At 41.6% G+C, this 12,537-nt stretch overlaps 1 protein-coding gene across 6 annotated transcripts in view; it reads left to right on the forward strand.

The window, feature by feature from the left end:
* Positions 1-12,537, forward strand: part of AP2B1 (adaptor related protein complex 2 subunit beta 1) — a 129,245-nt gene that overhangs the window by 70,056 nt on the left and 46,652 nt on the right. For 5 of the 6 annotated variants that reach the window (XM_075561410.1, XM_075561411.1, XM_075561414.1 and 2 more), the window contains exons 15-17: positions 8,605-8,646; positions 9,570-9,716; positions 10,810-10,955. In XM_075561410.1, the coding sequence (XP_075417525.1) occupies positions 8,605-8,646; positions 9,570-9,716; positions 10,810-10,955 (335 nt within the window). The remainder of the gene's footprint in view (positions 1-8,604; positions 8,647-9,569; positions 9,717-10,809; positions 10,956-12,537) is intronic. The other variant, XM_075561416.1, reaches the window with a different exon arrangement.

Here is a 12,537-nt window from a genome sequence, read left to right on the forward strand (position 1 = left end):
GATAAGTAAGTATATCTTCTGGTAGTACTGTGTTTAGGTGCTGTTGTGTCTCACCTGGTAATATGTCCACAATATACTTCTATCCTTTTTCTTTTTTAATCGTTGTATTAGGGGCTCATACAACTCCTATCTCAATCCAGACATACATCAGTGGTGTACAGCACATTTGTACATTCATTGCCCTCATCATACTCAAAACATTTGCTCTCCACTTAAGCCCCTGGCATTAGCTCCTCATATTTTCCCCTCCCTCCCCGCTCCCGCCTCCCTCATGAACCCTTAATAATTTATAAATTGTTATTTTGTCATCTTACACTATCCAACATCTACCTTCACCCACTTTTCTGTTATCCATCCCCCAGGGAGGATGTCACATGTAGATTCTTATCATTGGTTCCCCCTTTCCAACCCACCCTCCCTCTACCCTCCTGCTATTGCCACTCACACCACTGGTCTTGAAGGGAACATCCGTCCTGGATTCCCTGTGTTTCCAGTTCCTATCTGTACCAGTGTACATCCTCTGGTCTAGCCAGACTTGCAAGGTAGAATTGGAATCATGATAGTGGGGGGGGGAGGGGGGAGCGCAGAAGCATTTAGGAACTAGGGGAAAGTTGTATTTTCCATCGTTGCTACATCGCACCCTGACTGGCTCATCTCCTCCTTGAGACCCTTCTGTGACGGTGTCCAATGGCCTACCAATGGGCTTTGGGTCTCCACTCCACACTTCCCCCGCTCATTCTCTATGGTAAGATTTTTTGTTTTGATGATGCCTGATACCTGATCCCTTCGACACCTCATGTTCGCTTCAGCTGGTGTGCTTCTTCCATGTGGACTTTGTTGCTTCTGGTCACTTGTTTACCTTTTGATAGCCGGGCACCATCAGCTTTCTTCACCACATTTACTTATTTACCCGCTTTGTCTTAAGCAGTTGTGTCGGGAAGGTGAGCATCATAGAATGCCAATTTAATAGAAGAAAGTATTCTTGCATTGAGGGAGTACTTGAGTGGAGGCCAATTGTCCTTCTGCTACCTTAATACTAAACCTATAAATATATGCACATAGATCTATTTCCTCATCCTAATTTATAAATATATTTACATATGTACATGTCTTTATCTAGACCTCTAGAAATGCCCTTTGCCTCCCAGCTCTTTCCTCTATTTCCCTTGACTTTCCTCCTGTCCCACTATCATGCTCAGTCCCCACCAGGGTTTCAGCAATTCCTCTTAGTTACATTACCCTTGATCATTCCCTACCAGGCCTCCCACACCCTCCTCACCACTGATTTGGGTCGCTTGTTGTTCCCTTGCCCCTGAGTTTGTTAACACCACTACCTTTCCTCCCACATCCCCCTCTCCCATGTCCCACCAGAACTATTGGACCTATTGTTTCTCCTCCAGATTGTTCATCCAGCCTATCTTATATAGACAGACCTGCAGAGATAATAACATGCACACAGAAAGACCGAGTAAGACCAAGCAACAATATACAACAAAACAACAACAAACCAATGACCAAAAAAACCACACAAAACAAGAAAGAAAAGTTTGTAGTTAGTTCAGGGATTGTTTGTTGGCCTTTAGGAGTGTTTTCCAGTCCAGTCTGTTGGGGCACCATGCCCTGACCCCAAAGTCCACCTTCCACATTCCCTCGGGACCCCACCACTCCATTCCCTTGCTGTTCTGTTGCACCCCTTTAGTGTTTTGCCTCGGTGTGGTGGGATCAGAAGGGGTGCAATTCCCACTCTGTCTCTCTGGTGTTGTCCTCTGTAGGGCTATGGGTCAGTGAGGGGCGTCATGTCTCATAGTGGGGCCGGCCCTGTGGTCCTCCCTGTGGACTGGCCGCTCAATTGGGAACATCGTCCACTACCATCCTTCTAAGCATTCTGGGCAACTTCTTCCAAGACAGATGTGTTTCTTCTTTCCACAGTGCTGTCCACAGCACCACAGCTCACATGCATGGATTCTTCATCCTTGTTCAGTGTCCACCTTGTACACGCATGTGAGGGGATTGGAAAGACCCTGTTTGGTGTCAGGTGCACCATGGTCCTTGTAAGTGACATCCTTACTCTTGAACACTTCTAAGAGGTCTTGTGTAACAGATTTGCCCGATGCAATTGACCTCTCGACTACTGTTCGTGAACATAGATGGTAGATCCAAGCAAATGGTTGACAATTTCAACTTTTCTCTTGTTTACCGTGATGCTACCTGTTGGTCCACTTGTGAGGATTTTAATTTTCTTTATATTAGTTTTAATCCATATTGATCATGTAATCAGCTTGGATTATTGACTAAGCATACAGATAGAAAAGTCTGGTGAGAGGATGTGACCCTTATGCACGCTCTCCTGCTTTTGAGCCACATGGTTCCCCGTGTTCTGTTGAAATGACTGACTGCCTCTTGGTCCATGTTCAGGTTATGCGTGAACCCATTGAAGTGTTGTGGGGCTCTCATTCTTTTCCATGTCGTTCACAGCTTGTTAGGAATGTCTGCGTGTTGTGAATAAAACACACGTGTTCTGTGCTAGAGGTGACCAGGGAGAAACACGAAGGTGCAGAGCTTCTCTAGAGTTTTCTTTATGCAAAAATGATTTCTCTCTGACCCGAGAAACCTGGCCGTTCCCAGGACTGGAACATTCGGTTCTCTGTCCCAAAACACAACACGATCTGTAACAGCCTCCAACTTTTGTGCTGGTAGATGCCTCTTCCCTTCAAGAAGTCTTTCCTGTCAAGATTTTGCACAACTTCATCTTGTTTGTGCTTTCCCACGAACTTAACCATCCATTTTTTTCATAGTTTACATGATTACAGATTACTTTTACTCATTCGATTATGTTTTGTGACACTTCAGAATGTTTTTTGAAGTAAAATCCATCCTGGTCGCTGGAACAAACACCCTGGAACTTTTTGCTTAGGAGATAAAACGTGCTTCTAGAAATGAAAAAATGGGTTCATATTTTTGATACCAATAGGATCTTGCAAATTTGTTGTCATGGAGTTACTGTACGCCCTTTAGATCTCCTATTTTGACTCCTGAATATCAGAACTGTTGCTGAGCTGTATGAACTGGAGTACGGTCGAGTAATATGTTCTGTAAAACACCAAATAAAACTCTAGACAGGAGCAAAAAAAATGTCTGAGCTTAAGCTCTAAGCCTGCAAGGAAGAAATGTCTTCAGTTACCCAGAGACGGCTCCTCAATTTTCGAGGCCGTTGAGAGTACTTTAAATTGATCAGATGAGCCTCAGAGGAGTTACCCTAGATTAATTAATTGTTTTAATTTGTGGGGGGGGGGGTTGTCTACGCTGTGCTCACCGCAGTAGGTAGTATTTCTGTGCAAGGCCTTTCTTTTCTTCGAGTCAGGTGTATTCGATAAAACATTAGTCTTGAGTCCTCTGCCTATTTCTGCTTTTGTAGCAAATTGCCATTGGGTATTGGCCTTCCTGTTAGTGTCTCTCTAGTTGACCCAAGGCCGTATACAGGTTCTCTGGTCAAACTCTTGGCTCACTCTGGCTCTGTTCGTAAACTTCTTTAGCTGCTGAAATCTCTGTAGCCTATAAATTTGAACAAATCACCAAGACATCGCTGCTTTCCATCCAGTTAATGATTTCCCAGTGCTGGGACACATTGCTGTGTGGTTCAGCATGGACTGCATCCCGCTCAGCATTACTTCACAAATGGTGAAGCGGCCACTCTAGGGCAGTGGCCTGATGTTCATCGTATTCTCAGTGCCGCTTGATGATGACGGCTATTATGATTTAGGTGGCTCACAGGGGGAACGATACTACTAGAAGAAATACATATGTGAGCTCTTCACGTAGGAGATGACGTGCTGACCGAAAGTGGGAAAGGGGGGACCATTCCTTCAGCTGCACCAGCTACAGACCTACAGGAAAATCCTGTGCCCTTCTCAGCATTTCAAATGTGTTTCCTGGAATAGGGGCTTTCTTTCCTCTTCTGTGTCCTGGTTTGATTGGCCTGTTGCTGGCATTTCCTTGCTGGAGAAATGGTAGGTAGCCTTAGCCACCCTTCTGTGGGAATGGGATATAGAGAACTCACAAATTGCTACCTATACACCAAAAATTGCAATGGAACCTCATTCTTTGCTTTTTCATTTCATTTCTGGGTCCCATCAGCTCACTAGATAAAAACTATAGTAATTTTTAAAAACACCCCTCATGGTCATCAAAGAACTGCCCCTTAGGGCAGTGGTTCTCAAACTTCCTCATGCCGGGACCCTCTCATAAGTTCCTTGTGTTGTGGCGATCTCCCAGACATAACATTATTTTGGTTGCTACTTCATCGCTGTCATTTTGCTACTGTTATGAATCGAGCGACCCCTTTGAGAGGGTCTTTGGTTGAGAACTGCTGCATTAGGGTTTCTGATACTGTAACTCATTTTTCTCCCTGAGAACAGCTGGTTTGGAACTACTGATTTGGTGCTTAGCAGCAAACGTAGTGGTTACTACACTATCGAGGCTCCTTACGTTACAGATTAGTACTCTGAAATTTTACAAACCCGTTTGGACAATTTTGTGCCTTAACTGAAAAATGGTAGCTTGTTGTATTTCCAAACAGGTGAATCTTACCTGTCTTCCAGGAATGCCAGTAATTGACCTGAAAGGGTTAATGGCTAGTTTAGGCTGACATTATCAACTTTCTGGTGTATTTATTTTAAGCTTTCTAGCGTTTTTTCTCTTGATTATTAGCTCCACCTTGCTTGTCAGTGTAAGTAGGAGAGACCACTCACTGGATACTTGGCTCCCATTCTTGCTGACATCTTAGTCACACACACACACACACACACACACACACACACACACACACCCCACCCCCACTGTGCTATCACTTTGCCATAATTTAAAAGAGAAAAAACCTCTCCACCCCAGAGTCTGTCTGAGTCAAGAGGAAAGGATGCTAAATAATAGTCTAGTTAAAAATGTATATTGAAAATGCCCTTTCCCCTCATTTTCTGTACATTGGACCATTAGATAAAACTGACCTTTGTGGTGATGTGTCTCTTGTGCTTCTGATACCCTTTGCATCTTACCTCTGGTAGATGGACTTTCTTGATGTTACCGGGATAGTATCTGATGCATTGAAAATAAAGGAGCATTAGGATTGTTGTTTCCCTCATTCCTGATTTTGAATAAGACTGACCAGCAGCATAGTGGGGAGAAGACACCCGATCTTTCCAGCTAATACTCATGTAATACTCAGAGAATGCAGGGTGACAGCTGAGAAGATAAAAACTAGAAATATCTTTCTTGCCTTTGGTCTAAACACTACCAGCAAATACCTTTTCTCAACGTTTTTTTGGGTTTTTTTTCCTCAACGTTTTTAAATTGAATTTAGTATATCTGGAAAAACAGCTTTCCTTCTAGTTTGGTTTTTTCATTATGGCTATTAAGTGCCAACCCGGTTCATAAAGAATTCTTTCTCTTTTAAGCTTGGATTAGAAGCATGGCCAGATTTGGAACATTGGTTAAACTGAGTAGAGGTGGGTCAATCAAGAAAATCATAAAGGCAAACCAAAGCACAACAAATGAAACATTTTGCAGAGTTCCTTCAGGTCGGGGGGCTTTCTCTATGGTCCATTTCTGACTTCATTGGCATTATTTTTTTTTCCCTCCTCCCCCTCCAAGACTGTAACTTTTGATGGGAGTAAAGTGCCCTCTTTCTCCTGGGGTGGGTGTGGCTGGTGCTTTCAAACTACTAACCTTGCAGTTGGTAGCCCAATGCATAACACCCACTGCACCTCCAGGGCTTCTTAGAAAGAGCCCAACCTTATAATAACTCATCTTCTAGGATGTAGCTTTCAACATTGACTGTACCTTAGAATTACCTGAGATTCTCAAACTATACCCAGAACAATTAAATCTGTCTCTGGGAATACAAATTGCGCATCAATCGGTATTTTTCAAAGCCTCCCTTAAAGAAGCGAATCACCTGTGTTTAGAAGGTTGAAAACTCTAGTAATGGAGCATAATTGATCAATGCTCTGGAAAAGTTTGATTCTTTTTTTTTTAATTGTAATCATTTTATTAGGGGCTCATACAACTCTTTTTACAATCCATACATACATCATTTGTGTCCAGCACATTCGTACATAGGTTGCCATCATCATTTTCAAAACACCTGCTTTCTACTTGAGCTCCTCATTTTTCCCCTCCCTCCCTGTTCTCCCCTCCCCCAAACCGTTGATAATTTGTAAATTATTATTTTATCATATCTTACACCATCCCACGTCTTCCTTACCCAGTTCTCTGCTGTCCATCCTCCAGGGAGGAGGTTACATGTAGACCCCTCCCCCGAACCCTTGATAATTTTTTTTTTTTAATGTCCCTCTCCTGGAGCTGTAGAATCAATGTCGTCCTTTGAAACAAATTCTTCTCGGGGGAGCGGCAGGAATCCACTTAATTTTTGGTGCTGGGGCCAGACTCTCATGATCAGCTTGCCTTTTGCAAAGTTATTTGTCATGGCTTAAAACACAAACACACACACATCTACCTGTCCTGTGCTGAAGCCTAATTGAACTGCTCATTCTCTCTGATTCTTCTGCCTCTGCTCTGCTACCTGACACACTCTCACTCACACTCCATTTTGATTTTTATGTCCCACTCTTGGGGCTCAACCATGGCCTCCTCATGATCCATCATTGTCCTCGTTATTGGTGTACCAGGAGAGGGAGACTCTTCCTCAGAACATCCCTTTCGTACTTTGATAAATCCTGTGTGACATTCTATTTATGTTTCATTTCTCCAGCTAGTTTGTCAGACCAGCATCTCAACTTATATTCAGGCATACCTTGGAAATATAGGTTCCATTCTAAACCACCAGAACCATGCGGATAGCAAGTACATGAATTTTTGTTTTCCAGTGCATATGAAAGTTATGTTTATATTATACGCTAATCTTTTAACTGTGCAATAGCATTATGAAGAGTTTGAACTAGTGTAAGAATTCACAAAATGTGACCCAGAGACATGTTGGAAACACATGTTGTTGGAGAAAATGGTGCAGATTGACTTCATTACAGGGGTGCCACCAATCTTCAATGTATAGAACATGCATATCAGTAAAACACACTTGTTGCCTGGTACTTTTACCTTCTCCACAGGGCCTCATCTGTAGTGAACCTAGGAATGCTATGTGATTTAGATGTCTTGCTGCAGAAGCGTGCTAGTCTATTGACTGGGGGTGGGGGTGGACAGAATATTGCCATATCTTTTCTGTTTGCCTTCACACTTTTCTAGTTATTTGAATTTTTACTTGTAGTGACCCTTTTACATTTCTTTAAGCATGTGATTTCTATACTGTGTCATTGCACAGTCTTCAGGAACCAGATTCTGGGGGTGTTGGCTCTTTGTGGTTTGGAACACTCTTATCGTTTAGTGCGGAAATGTTCATTAATGTCAGTTAGGAAGGAAGTCTTTGCTCATATTATGTTGTGTCATGATAGCAATGGTTTTTTGTTGTAGATTTCACTATTTTTCAATTATAAGTGATTCATTTATGACTTCATTGAGATGACAAATTCTCTTTACCAAATCTTCCACTAAATGACAGACACTGAAGGAACCAGTGTTTTGTAGAGCAAACCATGCATCTGATGACTCAAAGGAACTTTAAAGATGTAAACGTGCAACTGTAAACTCCCACTCCCAAAAAAGGTCTATTTTGCTTTTAAAACAGGGCGACTAGTGTCATATCATGTGGTGTGTACTGTATTTTTTTTTCTTGCTGATGAGCAGTTTCCATCCTTCTCTTCTTCCTTAATGCTTGTGTCATAGAAGCTGACTTTCAGCATGAATTATGTCAGAGCTCTGAGGAACAAAAGCAAGAGTAAGACCACGAGCAATGATTTTCTTGTCTGCCATCGAATCCCCACTACTTCGCGTCTTTTTAAATGGTCTGCTCCAAATGAGTCACAGTGTTTGACCCTGTTAGCAGGGAATGTGAGAGGCAGCTGAAGCCTTGCATGCCTCCCTCCCACTTCCCCATGCAGGATAGCTTTCTGTCCAGCGGGGTTTTTTTTTAAAAGACACTTCCAAACTGTAAAATTTTAAAAAATTAAAAAGTTTTGTACCACCTGTAAATTTTGAAATTTGAAATTGCAGCTGAATACTGGTTTGGTCCCCACCTTTTCAGTAGGGCAGCGGGTTTGGCAGCACACTTTGGTTTGTTTGTCTGTTTGTTTGTTTTCCTCCCTTAAGTTTTTTTTTTACATAAAATATATTCAATACACATTATTGCTTGGAGATAGAGCTTCTTAGGATTTACAAACTCTGTAATTCTGTTTGGGTTTGTTCCTAAATATTACAGTGGAAAGATTGGATCTGAAACATCCCCAAGATGTCCCAGTTCCATCTTCTTTCAAATTGCCTTTCTCAAAATTCCCACACATCCTCACTGCCACCACTCGATCCCCCTAAGACATACTCGTATTCCTTTGTAATCTAGGCTTTCTTTATCCTTTGGGAGGCAAGTTAAATAACATGTATTTCCAGCAATTGGTAGAACAATTTACAGATTCTATATGGGCATCCAGTACTTAGCTAAATGAACTCTACCTCTCTCTCCTCTCTCTCCTTTCTCTCTTTCAGCTTGGCAGTGACCTTGGCGGGGGCATTGGAGGAAGTCCGGCAGTAAGTGCCATCCATTTTTTTCACCATGGGAAGCACTGCCCCCTATTTGATGTCTTTCCTGTGCGCATTCTCAGATCAGCCACTGCTGCTATCTAGCACTGCCCACCGACACCTCTCTGGCAGTATGTGAAGAGTAGAGAGTAGTAGAGGCTTACTCGGAAGGAATCTTTGCAGCATTTGGTATAGGGTCGTCTTTAGGGATTGGCGTTCTGGTGTCTACAGAGAGCTTTGTCTTCCTGGCATAAAAAGTTAAAGGAAATGGATTCTCCTCTCTTGATTGGAGAATGATCTTATTTCCTGGTGTCATCTAGAAAGAACTTCAGAGAGACAGATGAACTCATAGCAAGGCTCTCATATGAGTGAGTGAATGGGGGCAGCATGAGTATTTATCTCCTATTGGAGAGCTTCCTGCTATTTATGCCTGAATGGGGGAAGTAAGATGTGGCTGGACCCAAGTGGAAATGGAATTGCAGTCTAAGTTCGCACTTTGCCCTCTTCTGCAGAAACACACATCCCCTTTACTAGGGCACCTCTGAGGCCTTTTGCACAGAATCATGGAAGCTAACATTGGAAACAGACAAACTCTTAACTCACCGTTCCTGTACCCTACTAGTCCTCTCTTGATAAGGCTTCTAAAGAATGTTCTATCTGTGAAAGACTAAAGCCCTTTTTATTAGCGATATGAAAGAGCTGTGGTGAGTAAAAGATGAGGAGTTTACTGATTCCACTCTTACCCACGCCAAACCCACTGCTGCCCGGTCAGCTCTGATGCTTTGTGACCTTACACTCCTAAAACTCTTGTAATTACAGTGTTTTCTTACTGATCTAGCAATACCACTAAAATATGTCGCAATATTTAAAGGACTTGGTATCTGTTCCTCCTGATCTTCTTACCCACCCACCCCTGTTTTTATTTTCTACAGGTTGGACAGTCCTTCATCCCATCATCAGTACCTGCAACTTTTGCTCCTTCACCTACTCCTGCAGTGGTCAGCAGTGGTCTGAATGACCTTTTTGAACTCTCCACAGGAATAGGCATGGCACCTGGAGGATACGTGGCTCCTAAGGCGGTAAGTAAGATCTCATACCTATACTTTCTTAATAGGACAGGACCCAGTTGCTTAGACTTAGGTTGTCAGTGTTTCTTCACTGGTGATAGGTCCAGTTTGAGCCCTTGTTTTAGAGGATTTAAGAGGAAGATCAAAAGTGGCCTCAAATTTCATGATCACTATTTGCAGCATCATCAACCTGAGCCCTGGTTGTACCGCCCACAGAGGTAGATGTCAGTATTGTATCTAGTGGTCAGAATAGCTCATGAGTTTGCGGATACTGTTACCGTGGTACACCAGGAGTAGTAAGATTCTGGGAACAGAGCTGGGTAAAGAATGAACTATATTAAAACAATAGGCATTCATATTGTTTAAACAATACTTGAAACTACAGCAACAGTTAATATATACATCAGGAATGATTGATTATGCATCTAAAGACAATGGTTTTGGTAATGATAAAAAGTCTTCAGACTTGATATTTTCATTAATAGAGTTAAACCTTTTACCAAAACTACTAATAGAAAAATACATCATACTCATTGGAATTTCTTTGTGTGTGTGTGTGGTCTTTTTTTTTTTAATCATTTTATTGGGGGATCATACAATTCTCATCACAATCCATACATACATCCATTGTGTCAAGCACATCTGTACATTTGTTGCCCTCATCACTCTCAGAACATTTGCTTTCTACTTGAGCCCTTGGCATCAGCTCCTCAGTTTTCACCCTCTCATCCCGCCCTTCCGCTCCATGAGCCCTCGATAATTATTTTGTCATGTCTTACACTGTCCAACGTCTCCCTTCACCCACTTTTCTGTTGTCTGTCCCCCAGGGAGGAAGTTAACGTAGATCCTTATAATCGGTTCCCCCTTTCCAGCCCACCAACCCTCCACCCTTTGGATATCGCCACTCTCACCACTGGTTGATTCTTAAGTAATTGAAATTGACCTTATAATTTTAAAAATACAACTTTATCCAAAACTTTTTATATTTTTGACTCATCATAATTCCCTGGGAAGATATAAATATTATTTTCCTCCTTTTTATTAAGTAATTGACAGTGGGCAAAATGTCCCGTGGTTCTGTTGAGCTTGGTGCTGTGTTTTGCAGGTTTGGCTCCCTGCAGTAAAGGCCAAAGGTTTGGAAATTTCAGGAACATTCATTCACCGCCAAGGCCACATCTATATGGAAATGAACTTTACCAACAAAGCTCTGCAGCACATGACAGACTTTGCCATCCAGTTTAACAAGAATAGGTAAGAAATCAAAGCACCCAGCTCGATCCTCAGATAACAGTGTACATTGTATCTAACCGAGAACGTCTGTCAATCATGTTCGTGTTGGCAGATAATAGCACTAGCTAGAGAGTGAACCTTGACCGTGGCAAATTGTCCACTTCTAATCTGGGGCTCTTGAGAAAACTTTTCAGGTAAGATATCCATATGGTATAAGGAAACCATATGGTATAAGCGTTTACTGATTCTTAAAGAATTCCTTTTATTAATAAAACATTAGCTTTTAAACTATTCATTCAACAAATAATTGCTTAGCATCTATGTCTCAGATTTTGTATGTACGAGTCTATAGAAGCAAACTAAAATCCCCATGTTCCTAAAGCTCATTGTGTTGTGTTGGGGAAATGAATATACTGTGTGTGTTGGTGGGGTGGGGGGGTGTTTGCTGGGAACTTTAAAAAAATTATTTTGGGGGCTCTTACAACTCATCCATCAACTGTATCTGACAAATTAGTACATTGATTCCATCATCCTTTTCTAGACATTCATTTTCCATTGAGCCCTTGAGATCAGTTCCTCTTTATTTTCCTCCCTGCCCCCCTCCCCCCGAGCCCTCATGGCCCCTTGTAGATTGTTAATTATTTTAAAATCTCACACCAGCCGCTGTCTCCCTTCCCCTCTGGTATATGTTCTTCCCCCTGAATGGGGGTGTGTGGTTATGTGCCTTTGTTGGTGTCAGAAATGTGGAAGACAATCTGTGTGCTTGTTGACTGATTAATCACTACAGACTGACATCATCTTTAGAAATTAATTCTCAGTCTTAAGGAAGAGGGCATGATGAAATAAAATGTGTCCTCTAATTCTGAAACATCTGTGGTTTTTGTTAATATTGTGCCTCAGGAATCTTACATCTAGAATCTAATGGTAAATCCATTTGTTTGTAAATGCAATATATTCAAACTTGCTTCTGATAAGTAATTGGATTTTTTTTTTCATAATTGGATTCTTGAAGTGGGCTTAAAATCAATGAATGACAATTTATATTTCTGAGATTTATTTTTGATCGTTTGGAAATACACTTGTACTTTAGATTTGAGGTCTTGGCAAGTGTAGAAATTACTCAGGTGTTTACAAAGGTGGTGTTTTCTCTTGCTAGTTGTATTTCCTTCCACTTTTTAAAAGTTGGCCATATTAAAGGTCAGAGCTGTTGGAGGAATGTTTTGTAATAACAGAGCTGCATAACCTACATCTGCCAATATTTATCTTTCCTTCTTTTTTTCCCTGATTGTAGTTCTGATCATAAAAATAGATATTTTTGCACGAATGTCGTACTTACTCAAACAGGGTAGAACTGCCCCTGTGGGCTTCCAAAACTAAATCTTTACAAGAGGAGAAAGCTTCATCTTTATACCGTGGAATGACTGGTGGTTTTGAACTGCTGACCTGGTGGTTAGCAGCCTAATGTGTAACATACTATAATCTCTAATGTTTATCTCTAAAAGAAAGTGACTGCCCATAACCTCGTTATTACAACAAAAAGTTAGCAGTAATTCTTTAGTACTATCAGATACTCAGTTAATGTTCAGTCTGCTTTTGGGAGAAG

Source organism: Tenrec ecaudatus, chromosome 10 (genome assembly GCF_050624435.1).
Source record: "Tenrec ecaudatus isolate mTenEca1 chromosome 10, mTenEca1.hap1, whole genome shotgun sequence".
In the NCBI taxonomy this organism is placed as follows: domain Eukaryota; kingdom Metazoa; phylum Chordata; class Mammalia; order Afrosoricida; family Tenrecidae; genus Tenrec; species Tenrec ecaudatus.